General features: G+C 44.1%; 5 protein-coding genes across 5 annotated transcripts; 1 reads left to right on the top strand and 4 right to left on the bottom strand.

The window, feature by feature from the left end:
- Positions 1-118: 118 nt before the first annotated feature.
- SAMD00019534_055800 (hypothetical protein) lies at positions 119-631 on the top strand (the record flags this gene model as incomplete). Its single annotated transcript, XM_012899071.1, has 1 exon — positions 119-631. A coding segment is annotated over one exon (513 nt), but the record flags the coding sequence as incomplete, so codon positions are not given.
- Positions 632-1,980: 1,349 nt separating this feature from the next.
- On the bottom strand, positions 1,981-6,831 carry SAMD00019534_055790 (hypothetical protein; the record flags this gene model as incomplete). The annotated part of the gene is made up of 10 exons (XM_012899070.1): positions 1,981-2,107; positions 2,183-4,674; positions 4,741-5,145; positions 5,210-5,562; positions 5,634-5,716; positions 5,792-5,994; positions 6,051-6,379; positions 6,440-6,533; positions 6,609-6,661; positions 6,804-6,831. 10 exons carry the CDS (start codon positions 6,829-6,831, stop codon positions 1,981-1,983), a joined length of 4,167 nt encoding a protein of 1,388 aa, XP_012754524.1.
- A 725-nt stretch (positions 6,832-7,556) lies between these two features.
- Positions 7,557-8,957, bottom strand: SAMD00019534_055780 (hypothetical protein; the record flags this gene model as incomplete). Its single annotated transcript, XM_012899069.1, has 6 exons — positions 7,557-7,706; positions 7,763-7,940; positions 8,015-8,091; positions 8,188-8,542; positions 8,607-8,865; positions 8,942-8,957. The coding sequence occupies 6 exons, from the start codon at positions 8,955-8,957 to the stop codon at positions 7,557-7,559; spliced, it is 1,035 nt and encodes a 344-aa protein (XP_012754523.1).
- Positions 8,958-9,233: 276 nt separating this feature from the next.
- On the bottom strand, positions 9,234-11,433 carry SAMD00019534_055770 (hypothetical protein; the record flags this gene model as incomplete). Its single annotated transcript, XM_012899068.1, has 4 exons — positions 9,234-9,404; positions 9,473-10,799; positions 10,865-11,309; positions 11,397-11,433. The coding sequence occupies 4 exons, from the start codon at positions 11,431-11,433 to the stop codon at positions 9,234-9,236; spliced, it is 1,980 nt and encodes a 659-aa protein (XP_012754522.1).
- Positions 11,434-11,689: 256 nt separating this feature from the next.
- Positions 11,690-13,448, bottom strand: SAMD00019534_055760 (hypothetical protein; the record flags this gene model as incomplete). The annotated part of the gene is made up of 3 exons (XM_012899067.1): positions 11,690-12,376; positions 12,453-12,624; positions 12,706-13,448. Coding segments are annotated over 3 exons (1,602 nt in total), but the record flags the coding sequence as incomplete, so codon positions are not given.
- Between the last annotated feature and the right edge of the window lie 438 nt (positions 13,449-13,886).

The raw sequence follows: 13,886 nt of genomic DNA, 5'->3' as shown, positions 1-13,886 counted from the left end.
GAGTGTTAGTTGCCAGATTGTTCTCTAATTTTTGTTCTTTTACTCTCGACTATTTATTGATCCCACGTGGGATCATCAAACACACATTGTTTATCAACATCTCACTTCACTCATATCTGTGCAACATACTCTCTCTGCTCTAAAGCATATCTCTACCTACAACTACTTTACTCAATCATTAATCATGTCTGAATCAGCATCAACAGTCAAGCCAGCCGCCACCAAGAAGGCCGCCGCCTCCGCCGCCACCGGTGAGAAGAAGGTCATCAAGAAGAAGAACCCCAACGCCAAGTCTGTCTCGCGTTCGGGCCGTGCCTCTATCATCTTCCCAGTGTCCCGTATCGAGCGTCTGCTCCGTGAGGGCCGTTACACTGCCCGTGTCGAATCCACTGCCCCAGTCTACTTGGCCGCCGTCTTGGAGTACTTGGTGATCGAAATTCTCGAGCTTGCCTTCAACACCTGCGAGCAGGGTGGCAAGACCCGTATCACTCCACAGCACATCAACCACGCTGTTGGAAACGATGCCGAGCTGAACACCGTCTTCTCCAAGGTCATCATTGCCCAAGGTGGTGTCATCCCAAGCACCACCCACTTCCCAACCAGCAAGAAGAAGAGCACCAAGTCATCCTCCAAGTCTTCCAAGAAGACCGAGGCTTCTCAGGCATACTAAGAGCATTAGTGGCTCAATCGCTAATCTACCTAGATCTTAGGTCGAGCAGAGGATTTCCATCAATGTGATCGCACATACCAAAGGCTTTTTTCAAAGCCACTCATACTCAAAGAATGTTATCAGTTACTATAATTATCTCTTGTTCCTCTTGCATTCAATTGCACACTCATTCTCGGCTTTAGGCCGATTCATTTATGATGACAGGTCTGGGGTTAGACGACATAGATTCATCATCCGGGAACTACCTTTTTTTCCAGACTTCAACCTTTATTTGGCATGACAAAGATTTATTGTCGTCTTTGTATGGTTCCCTTCAATCAATCATAGAGATTAAGATAAACATGGCAAGGAAAAGAAAGATTCCAGATGTGAAGGAGATCATGTATGAGCTCTATGAGAAAGTCGACCAGCTTGCATTGTATGATCTTGTGACGAGAGAACATAGTGATCTTAGAGTTCATGGACAACGCTTGGTTAAGAAATACATTCATTTCATTGCTTTGAAGGTCATTGATTCAGATTTCGATACAACACCTGAACTATTACCATCACCATTGATCGACATTGTATGGCGCAATCATATATTGGACACCGAGAGTTATTTATCAATGTGCGATGCAATCAATCAAACAATTCATTACAGACCATTATCAAACTATGACTCGGACGACATGAAGAGGACAAGATATCAAAGGACTTTGACCTTTTACAATGACCAATTTGGCAACACTCCAGACATCACCATTTGGGACCCAAGATACTTGTCCATTAACAAACCAAAAAAGACAACTGCAAAGCGAGCTCCAACAATGTCACCAACCATTGTCAGTATCCAGCAAACCCCAACAACAACAACAACATCAACCAAGTCACCTTTAATTACGAGTATCCCTCCATCAACAGAAAAGCAAATTTTCATTACGAAGCCTCCAACAACAATACCAATAACAACAATAACTACATTGCCACATGTACAAACAACAAACAATGTACAAACATCAACGGAGCATTTGAACTTGGTTATTGACGGTCCTGGAGGAAAACTAGATGGACAGTCCATTCAATGACACCTTTTAGGACCATACTGGATTATTATTTCCAAGGCAAATCAATGGATAGGTTCTCAGTCCTTACGTTGACATATGGACCTCATCGCCTCAATTTAGAAAGAACACCTCTGTCTTATAACATGCGAAACAATGACACCCTCTATATGACTCTCAGAGGGTCCATCCACTGAACAACCATCCAATCAACCAAACAACTAATCATAAACAAAACTAATAACTTTATCTAAACGAATCAATTGACTATCGTAGCTTTGATACAAGTAGCTCGTGATACGTGGTACCAGCTGGTAGACCATATGGATGAGAGGAGTCAGCTGTCAACTCATTTATCTCTACAATACTTCCAATGATTATATCTTTCTTGGATCTATTCATTCATTGATCGATTGATTGGACGAGTGTTAGTTTATGAGTGATGTATTACGGGATAAGTACTACTTACATCTCATCACTATATAGATCAAAGCTGTCATATGAAAGGTAGTAGTGTGGCGCATTGATGTTCACTGCTTCATAGACGTCATTCTTGATGTTCTTGAAGACCACAGTGCGACTATGTTGGAAGTTTGACAATTGAGCCACCTCTTCATTGTCCTTGGACAGGAACATATCCACCATTGACTGCTCGTGTGATTGCATCTTCTCCAACAGTAGTCTTTCGTTCTTGGTGAACTCCTCCAATGTTTTTTCCAACGACAAACAGTTCTCCTTGAGATGGCGTGCATGCGTCAACACAGCCTGTGGCTTGCCAATATCGTACTTGGTGTCCAAGACCACGTGCAGCTTCTTGATCAACTCGAGATAGGTCTGCTTATCCTTGGCCAGACTGTCAATGTGATCGTCCTTCTCCTTTGTCTCCATCTGGTAGACACGTTCTCTCTCGTCCATGCTAGACTGCAACTTCTCAATCTTGTCGTGCTGGCCTATTGAGTTGAAGTTGACACTGTCCAGCTGATCCTGAAGTCTCTTGTTCTTCTGATTGAGTTCCTCAATGTACTCATTCAACTGAGCAATTGTCTCGTTGAACTCTTGCGTGGACTCTTTGTGTACCTTGTCGAGTACCTGTTTCTGTTGATTGCTCTCAGCCATAGCCAATGCTTGAAGCTTTAAAGTTTGTTCCAAAGATGTCACCTCCTGTCTAAGAGTGTGGACGGCCTCCTCCTTTGAATCCATAACAACATCTCGCATTGCCTTCTCTTGAAGTACTTGTTCCATGTCATTCAAAGCCTTGCCAATCTTTTGTTTGTGTGACTCTCGCTCAGATGACAACACCACCTCGAATTGGGCCACTTGCTTCTCCAACGACGACACCTGCTTGATCAGTGCCAACTTGTCCGACTCTAACAAATCATTGCTCGAGTCTCTGTCCACAAGCATCTTGGTCAGTTCTTGCACCTGATTCCTGAGCTTGTCGCTCTCATCCATGAGCTGGTCGTTGTTGGCCAGGTCCTTGTTATGAAGTGCCTCTCTCTCCTTGATATCCTGCTTCAAGTCCTTGATCTTTGACTCGAGTGTTGATATACTATGTGCTTGATCATTGATGACTTCGACAGTGGCAACCAACTCTTGCTCCAACTTGCTCATGGAGGCAGTCTTGCGCTCTAGTTGTGTAGCTAGATCATCACAGTTGTCTGTCAATGCGCCAACAGTATCTGAGTGCTTGGTCTTCCAGGTAGCTTCAATGTCATTGATTTTCTTGTTCAAATCGGTGATGACACTCTCCTTGGCGACAATGGTGGAATTGGCTTGCTCAAGCTTCCTTGACTTGATCTCAAGGTGTTCTCTCTGGCGTTCAATCTCATCCTTGAGCACCTCGACCTGGTTCAACAGCTCTGTCAGCTCATGTCCATCATTCTCATTGACCAGTCTCAGAGAGGACAATTCCTCCTCCAGATCCTTGACCTCCTTGTGCTTGGACTCTTGGATCGACTTCATATCGGCATTCATCTTTTCCACATACACCTTTGATTGATCGATTGATGACTGGAGCTGTTCGATCTTGTTTGATTGTCTGGCCGAGCTCTCGTCGAATGATGCCTGGAGCTCGTTGTACTCTTCGCGGAGTTGTTCAAAGTTGGTAGAGAGATTCTCCTTCTCGCATTGATACAACTTGGTCTCTGCGCGTAGTGACTCGATCGTCTCTTGGTCCTGTGACGCTTTGGCCTCCTTGTTTGCAATGTCATCCTCTAGGCTCTTGATCTTGTCCGAGAGTTGTGTAAGTTGCCATTGCAGATCTGCCTTCAACTCCTCCAACTCGGTCTTGTCTTGATCGAGAAGTGATGCTCGCTCGCCATAGATAGACAGCTTCTCCTTGGTGGTGCTGAGGTCATTCCTTAGTGAGGCATTGGTCTCGCCCAACTCGAACAACTTTGTTTCCTTTTCATTCAACCGAGACAGCAGGTTCTCCTTCTCATACGTAGTGCTGTCGAGAATTCCTTGCTTCAATTCAATTTGTTGTTGGAGCTCATCAATGTGATTGGCCTGGGCTATGCTGTCCTTCTCCAGCGCCACCAACTGCGCTTGCAAGGAGGTGGACTCCTCCAGACCGAGAGTCTCCTTGGTGAGCATCTCTCGCTGAAGACTCTCAATCTTCTCATTGCAGGTGACCAACTGTTGCTTCTTGGTGGCACATTCAATCTCCAACTGGATGATCTTGGTGGACATCTCATGTTCACGCTCATTGAGTGAGTCAATCAACTCTGAGTTCTGCTGGATTGTTGAAGACAGGTGCTCGAGCTCCTGTTTCTTCTCCTCCAGCTCCTTCTTGAGTGATTCCAATTGAAGCTTCAGTCCATTGGTGACTGAGCTGTCGGACTGCATGATCCTGGACTTCTCCTGGAGGTCCCTGTACTTCTCTTCAGTCTTTGATGCCATCAAGAATGTCGACTGTAGTCTGGACTCCAACATCCTAATCTTCTCCAGTTGTTGTGACTCCTGAGGGAGTTAATTGATTGAGTGAGTTGGTTAATTGATTGAGAGTGAACGATTGAGGGTACATACATTCATCTTGGACTCTAGTGATGAAGCACTGAATGATCGTTCATACTCGGGTGGCTTCCTCTGGACTTGGACATGTGATGATGATGACGATGAGGATGTAGCGGTCTTTTGGAGATTCGGATCAAAGCCATCGATGAGTGTAAAGTCATCGTCAATGTCCACGCGCAGTATTTGGGAGTCGCTGATCGAGGGAAGTTGAGTGTCAAAGGGTGGTAGGTGTAGCTGGAATGATGGTAATGGCTCCTTGAGTGAGTTAAAGATATGTGGTGGCAGATATCTATACACCTTCTCAAAGAATGCCTGTCTCTTTTGGTTCTCACTGGCCGTGAATATATTCAATGACTCAATGAAGCGTGATACATTGGCATTGATTGTATTGTCGAATCTTCTCCTCCTTGATGTTTCCTAAGAGTGTTTATGAGTGTTAGTGATTGATGGATGGACACTTGGACAGTCTTGTTGGACTTACATTCAATGCATCGAGATAGGCAGTGGGCATATGATGTATACACTCTAGTTGGAAGAAGTTGTTGGTTTGCTTGGAGATGGCCTCATTCAATACGGAGAAGTTGCTCATCAATTGACGCATCTCTGATTGCAATCTAGAAATGGATCGTAGCTCTGAGAATACATATTGATTGAAACTATTCTTTGACTTGGAGAACAGTATCAAAGTGGTCATCAATATCTCAACATTCCTCATTGAGTTCCTAATATTATCATCCTGTGAGTATTGTATCTCACTGAATGATGACACCACCTTGGACAGCTGATCCAGGTTGCTCCTTGATCCCTCCAATGCTCTCTTGATACCATCAGAGTCTGTCGTCATATTGATTGTGTTAGATTGGATGATTGAATGATTGAATGATTGATTGAGAGTATATACATACATGACAAGGACTCTTGATGTAGCAATTGGAAATGCTTGGTATGCTCCCTTGCTTGGTTTGTTCTTTCCGTCAACTCCTTGATGCTATGGTTGATTGATTGGTCGGCGGGTTAGGAATCATGGTCCATGGACCATCTGTGAACATTGATCATCACTTACTTTATCTCCAAAGGTCTCTTCATATCAACAGAGTCTCTTATTGAATCGATCTGGCTTCCAAGCTCCATGATCTTTCCTTTCAATATCTCAAACTCTCTCTTGCATTGATCGCTCCATTTCCTCATCTCCAACTCTGGTATACAATCAAGTAGTGTACTCTTTGTCGTTGTCTTGAGTGCATCATGTAGTTTGACTTGCTTCAACTATAGTGTAGTTGATGTTAGATGTCTGATTGATCGATGATGATGAAATGACTTACTCGTTGAAGGTCACTGTCGAATGATAGAAGCAAGGACTCGAAATGAGGTGATTGTTTCTTGAAGAGTGCAGAGATGGAGTTGTAGGAGTGGACCAGTTTGCTCTTGTACTCACTGAGACTGTGCAGTGCAACACTGATGCCCTTCCTTTGTGTGTTGAGCTCACTTAGTGTGTTGACGCATTGCAATGTCTTGTTCTCAAATTGATCCTTGAGATACTGAGTGGCAATCACCTGATTGTTCAAATGATACTCCAATGAGAATAGCTTGTTCAATGGATTAAACGAAGCTTCCAACTCTTTTAGATTCTTTGGTGTTGGTAATCTTGGAACTGAATGTAAAGTAATGTTAGTTGTTGTTGGCTCGATCAATCAAGGTGACAAGGACATACTTTGGAAGTCCTGTATGGACAAGTTGACCTCATCAGGTGCATGACTATTGTTTTCCAATATCTTCTTGTTGAATAGGTATAACTCTGTGTCGTGCTGTTGGTGAAATGGTTTGATTGATTATGTCAACCATCAAATGAATTTCCTCTAAAATGGTATCATGATACTTACAACAATTCCATATGATTCCAATGTATTGTCTGAATTAAGACTGATATCTTTGGCTGTTAAAAGTATCTGATCGGAAGGAGGTAATGATGTTACAGTTGCCAATGATTCTTTAATTGTTCTTATCCTGAAATGGGAAAGTTAGTATTCCTTTCAATCAATCATTCAATCATTCATTCATTGATAAGTTATACTTACAATATTGAAGGATTGACTGGTATCTCATAAAGAGAACCTGTATCACATCTGAGTATATTTAGTTTAAACATACTTCAATGTTTTAAAAATGTTTATATATATATTTACAATAATAAAATAATGGAAGTGATGTAGTAATAGTTGTAGAGATATATAGAGAGTATTGACAAATGAGAGAGAATAAGTTAAATTGACTCAACTCTAGAGTCAATTCAATTCACACGATACCTAACCTCACACGTATACACTCACATCCATTCATTCATTACCACTCCTACATCTATTGTCGTGAGTGTGAGAGGGGGGTAAAGCGTGTTTAGTTGACACGTGTGTGTAGATCAAAAGGTGCATTGAGTAGTGGGGGTGAGAAAGGATAAAGACTTCCTGTTTTTTTGTGAACTTTCACAATGAACCCAAGTCTAGATCATCTGCAACTTGGGCTATCTTCAATCAACTAGTTGTGTTGGTTTGTCCATTGATGTAATAATAAATGTACAACTGACTGACTGGTTTAATGTACATTTGCATGGGTCGGTTGGTTGCGAATGGAAGTGCATGGGATGGGATGGGACGGGATGGATGGTCAAGTGATGCAACGACATTGATAATGTTCAGTTCCAACCAACCATCCAACTTAAGTGCACACAGCCACTTTGTGGCGAGATGCATTACCGCTCTGATGCCACACAACCAAACTAGGCCGTCAATTGATGTGCTCAGCTCAGTGCGCCCTGACACTTACACGACGCCAGGTCACTTGTTGGAGACATACAATGAACTCTTCTTCCACAGAATGTTCAATTGCTCCATGAACAAGAACGTCAGTATCGTATGAGGTCCTAGTCTCATGAAGTACGGTCCGAATCCCTTATAGAATGCTGCAATACCTTCGGACTTAAATGTCTGTGCATCAATGAGTCAGTCGAGATATCCCATTCAATCTGCACGGATACACATACCTTTGCAAAGCAATCAATCGTTCCCTTGTAGACTACAGGTTGTGGCTGTTGTACGCCACCAGGTGTAGTCGCGGTGGATGATGCTGGTGTTGACTTCTTGGCATTCATAATCCTTGTCTTGATGACATCGATTGGACTGGTGACCAACGATGCAACGAACGCTGATATTGTACTGGCACTACATTTTGATTGATTGATTGATTGAGTCAGTACGAGGCATGCTTGATCGTGATCATCCGATCATAATCATACATTAGATGTGTCTTAACATTGTCCTGGAAATAGCCAGATGCCAACATCATCTGTTTGGATTGGTCGTAAGATGCGATCTATGAATGATCGATAAATGTGGATGGATGGAGGAGATGACAAGTTAGAATGATTGATAGTCGGCACCTCATTGTGGAGCGAGGTAACTAACTCACCTGTCCTGCAGTCATAAACATCGCTCTGATAAGGTTGGGACTGCATCCCTTCCAGAGACTGAACAGACCCTCTTCCTTTGTGATCCTATACAGTCCATTGAATGCACCAGTGTAGTTTCTTCGTTGTGCAGGTGGCAGCTTGCCATCAGCCTGCATTCGCACCATTATAACATCTGCCGGTGTACCAACGATTGCACCACCGGCACCAGCTAGCATACCAACCAGCACCTTTTTGTGGAAGGGGAATGGGTCGGCAGTACCAACGCTATCTGTAACCAACATATTCTTAAACACTCCATAAAGTCCAAACCTTGTAGTTGTGTATGTTCCTTGTCGAAGTAGTGATGCAGACAGACTGATTGATTGAATGAGTGAATGGATGAGTGATGTGTCGTAGCAGGACAGGAGCATGAACATACCCCTTGTACAAGGTGAACAATCCTTCAGTCTCACTGATATGTGATAACATCTTGAGTGAACCTTTCTCAGGCTTGAACTGAGGGATCTTTGTTGTCGTTGTAGTAGATGTTGCATTTGGTGTTGGATGTGCGACAGCCTCCAACTCACCCTGTAGTTGCATTCTAACCTTTAGTGAATCGATTGGATGTGTGATTGCAGCGGCAGCCATTCCGGAGAGACCTCCGACAACGAACTGTTGCAACTGTGATGAGTCTTTCCCTATATTTGATTGATTTGATTGATTGATCAGTGAGTCCAAAGTCCATTCATTGTTTGTTAACATAGTGATTCGTACCTTGTCCAAATGACATCGTCACAGTACTTGTATCTTAATTATATGTTTGATTGTTATAAGTATAGTAATAGATGAATGGATTAATGAATGGTAGAGTGTTTGATCATCATTGAAGTTGTGTTGAGTTGTGAAGTTGACCATCACCCACTCACACTCGCCCAATCACATTTAAATTGCTTGCTTATTCCAACGAGGAAGACGATGATGATCACATGAGTGTGAAGTTCATCATCAATGATCGGATGAACATAAATAAGTATGGGATTTACAATGATAAAGTGCGCGTAATACTTTATTTCTTCCTGCCACCTCTCTCTTTCAGTCCGAGTGATATCGTCGTTCCAGTCTTTAGATTGTAGTACGCTATCGTGTTCTGATCCTTTAGAATGGACAGACCAGGTGCCTTAAGCTTCTGTTTGTTTGGTGCGATACCAATTGTTTCCTTGACCTTCTCTTTGAGTGTCTGTTGTTGTGGGTTATGTTAGTATCAGTTCGTGATTGAATGATTGATTGAATGAATGATGAACTTACCGATATTGTATCCTTGTGTTGTAGAGTAATTGACAGAGTTTGTACATTTCCTTCTGATTGAGTGGCCTCAATTGTGAGTATGATGGGCCCTGGATTGTTCTGAATGAACTCTTCCTCGGGTATGAGTAGGTCTTCAACCTTTTGCTTCTTTAGTGGCTGCTCAGCATGTTGTTCTGAAGGGTTGCCCATCGATGGAGGCATTGGAGGCGGTGGCATCATACCAGGCATGAATGGTGGTGGCATTGCACCACCTTGCATGAAAGGCATCATACCTGGCATCACATAGTTGTTGGGCATCATGCCGTGTTGGTAGCCAGGTGGTGGAAGCATGCCATGCATTGGCCTGCCTCTGTCCTGTAGCGCCCTCTCTCGCTCCTGTGCCGCTCTCTCTCGCTCCTGAACCAACTTGTCGTGTGCGGCAAGTGCCGCTGTCTGCGTCCTTGGAATACTGCCACTGTGTCCGTCCCAGACGACTCGCTCACCGGCTGCGGCCTGCTCCTCCTCGGGTCTGAGTGACTTTCCAATCTCCACTTCTTCGTCTCCAAAGATATCCGTTCTTCTGTTTGCAAATGCCTGCAAGTTCCTTGCAATCTCGTCGTCCTGGGCCAACGTCGACATGGCCACCTGAGGCGCATCCCTCTTGGTCGCGTTCTTGTTCATCAGCTCGATCCTCATATGCTCCTCCATCTGATCCAATGGTATCTCTTGCTTGCACATTGGACAGACTTGTGTGATCTTCTTGGTCTGAGCCATTGGCTTGGTGGTCTTGGTGTAGTCCTTGACGACCTTGAGCTTGGGCTCCTTGACGGGCTCCATGTCCATGTCCATCTCTGTGTCCATCTCCACCTCCATGTCGTTCTCCCTGCTCTTCTCGGCCGCCTCCTCTTCCTCGTGGAACTTGAGCAGCTGCTCGAATGTTTTGGGCGGCGGCAGCGTCGACAGGTCGTCGTCAGCAAAATCGATCGTGTCCACAACGACAAAGTCATGCCAGTCGATTGATGCAATGAGTGCGCGCTCCTCCTCAGCGTCCTCGTCGGCCTTCTTCTTGGCGATCTGCTCCTGCTGATTCCATTCGAACCTGTTTATCGCACGATCCAATATAGCGTTCTTATCTTGATAGTCTGGCATCTTTAGCGTCTCTTTGATCAACCTGGGTGGGAAGACCACCACAGCATACGAGTCTGTCAATGCTCTGTACCACTCATGCAGGTGATGTGTCGGCTTAAGGAACTCAAACTGCGGGTTCTTGGACTCCCTACTCGCCAGACCTTGTTGGAATGATTCGCCATTCAATGCAACAAACTGTGCTGTCAGTCTCATTGTATCCCTGTTGTGTGAGTGAAGATATGTGTCAGTCGTCGATCGTCCACTCATTCAATCAATTAAACTTACAAGTCAAGTGCAGAGATCTCCTCTGGTATATCTAGAACAAAGAGCAGTGGTAGAGGCTCAGTGACTACACGCTTGGGCTTCTCTGGCTCTGGAGGTGGGGGTGGTGGGGCTGCTGCCGCAGCTGCTGGTGGCGGTGATTGTATCGACTTGTCGAGGGCATCAGCCGTGGGTGGTGTCGCTGTTGTTGGTTGCTGTGATGCTGCATCTGTCTTTGATGGTGTATCTGCTTGTGCTTGAGGAGGTGGTTGTGCTGCTGCTGTTGCTGCTGCTGCTGCCGCTGCATGCTTCTCCTTCGCAGCAGCTATACGTTGCAAGTAATACTGATGAAATTGATCGTCCGCATTAAGAAAGCTAAACTTTGGGTTATTCTTCTCCTTATCCTTAACCTTCTTCTCGAAGCTCTCTCCAAACTTTGCCGCAAACTCTGCTGTCTTCTCTATGTAGCCTATAATATGATATTATGTACATGTTATTGTCAGTCAATATCATTCATTCATTCATTCAGTTTGATTGATTGTTCGTTCATTCATACCTTTGATGTCGGCTGGAGGCAATGTTTCGCTGACCATGATGTTGTTTGTTGATGATATTACTCTGTGCAACCTGTATTATATGTATCAACTCAATCAATCAATCAACAATGACCTCACGAGGTCACATTCATTGTTCTTGAAAGTAGATCACATGCTCAACTTTGTGCAATTTTCATCAACAACATACCCTCGCACACATACCCTCGCACAAATCATTCAATGAACTTTGGACAATGACAATGTAAAGACTGTTGACTGACTGACTACTAATATATGTATTTATATTTAGTTAGTTTGATTGATAGGTTGATGCTCCATCTTGATGAAAAGATGGATTGTTGTCCTTGGATGGCGATCCCAGCCTCTGCTGCTGTTGTTGATATTGATATTGTTGTTGCTGTTCTTTCGATGGTGAATACATTCGTTGTCTGCTACTGCTTCCACTGACTCCATTCATATTGCTATAATTATTATTAAATTGTCTTGATTGATATGTTGCGTATTTTTGTGATGGTTGATATTGTTGTTGTTGTTGTTGTTGTTGTTGCGTCGTTGCTGTATGTTGTTGTTGTTCTTGTTGTTGATTGTCATCGAAACCTAGGCTACTGGTATTGTTGGTGTTGCTGCTACTGCTATTTGATTGATCAATTATTTGTACATAGTTGGCTGGGAACAGTCCAGTCCGGCCGTTCAACTCGCCCTCCCACCACTCCTGGTGTGGCTTGCCAATGACATTGATGATGTCTCCCTCACGGAGTGGGAGGTCGCGTGGAGTCTCCGAGTCAAAGTCGGCGATGGCTCGCACCCTTGTCACGTCATCCCAGCTCTTATCCAGCTGAGTGGCCTCTCCTCGTTTACGTCTCGAGAAGTTTATCATCTGGCCAATGAGCATCGGTATTCCAATGAATGTAATGGCAATAATCACAACAAATGTTGTAATACTTGGAGGTCCCTGTTTCTTCTCAAACTTTTGGAAGTCCTAATTTGATTGGTGAGTCAGTGAGTCAGTGAGTCAGCGAGTCATTGATTGATTGATTGCCGCGCAGTAGACTTACATTGACATCCAATCCATCCACTATCTTTGTCGTATCTATATTTGGTTTGCCAAGCATTATCCTGACCAACTTGATCAGTTTGTTTGAAACTGACTGGAACAGTCTGAAGAATGTAAACGTCTTGAGCATCAGGAATACCTCATTGCTGAAATGGCTCATGCTTTGACACAGTCTATATTGATTGATTGATTGTGTTAAGTTAGTATCCATGCCCATGCACTCACTGTGACTCATCGTGTTATTAGTTAGTTACCTTATAACAGATGTAAATGAAACACGGACTGCATCAAAGTTTGAATTGAGTAGGAATGAGAACCTTGAGAATGTATCGACAATTGAATGTAGGGTCTCCATCCATGAGCCATTGGGATTCTTGGACATCTCTCCATCTCGGCCTCCATAGCCTCCATAGCCTCCGCCGTAGCCGCCTCCATATCCTCCATAGCCACCGCCGTACGAGCTGCCATATGAGCTACCATAGCCGCCATAGCCGCCGCCACCGTATGAGCTGCCATAGCCGCCACCTCCATATAGGCTGCTGCTGCTTCCATAGCCGCCGCCACCGTACGAACTGCCATAGCCTCCGTAGCCTGAGCTTCCATATGAGCTGCCGTAGCCACCGCCACCGCCGCCATACAGACTGCCGCTGCCTCCGTAGCTATCGCCGTAGGAGCTGCCAAACGCACCGCCGTAGCGGGACGACGTTGATGACATGCCCCCGTATTCACCTGCGCCTGATGAGTAGCCTGTGTCCCACGGTCGCTGTGGGGTCCTTGGACGCGTCGTCAACTGATTCGAGGTGGTTCCATTGGGTGATCCCGATCTAGTGAGCCGTGACTGTCCAGGGCCACCGCCAGTATGTATCGAATTTGTTTGTGTCGTTGATGTAGTTGAAGTAGTTGGTGGCAATGGCGATGAGCCAACCATACTACTACTACCTGCTCCTACTCCTCCAGTTGCTCCTTTTTCCCACGGCTTTGGTGGTGAAGGTCTCATCTCTCTCTATCCAATGTATATGTATATATATATATAAAGATAATTCTATTTGTATATGTGCTCTCTACTACTGTTGTTGTTCCTGCTGTTGAAGGTTGTAGCTACTGTTCACTTTGTTGTTATTTCTGCAAGTAAACTATTGAACTAATAATATTGATTGACAATGTTTGATTAAGTGTGTGAGTAGTTGTAAACTTGTCTTTGTATATGTATATGTATGTGTGAATGAGTGAAATGAAAGAATGAATGAATAATGAGCGGATGAGTGACAAGTATGTAGTGTGGTGTGTGAGTTGATGTTTATATGTGTGTGTTGAGGTTGAAGAGATAGAGATGAAATGGAGCAAACAAGACCTTCTTAGGATTGAATGAATCAGGTCAAGTTGTTGCTGTTCTTGTTGGTTTTTTTAATTATTGCGAGTGTGTGTATGTTCAAAT

Source organism: Acytostelium subglobosum, assembly GCF_000787575.1.
Source record: "Acytostelium subglobosum LB1 DNA, scaffold: scaffold10, whole genome shotgun sequence".
In the NCBI taxonomy this organism is placed as follows: domain Eukaryota; phylum Evosea; class Eumycetozoa; order Acytosteliales; family Acytosteliaceae; genus Acytostelium; species Acytostelium subglobosum.
This window is presented reverse-complemented; position numbering and strand designations above follow the sequence as displayed.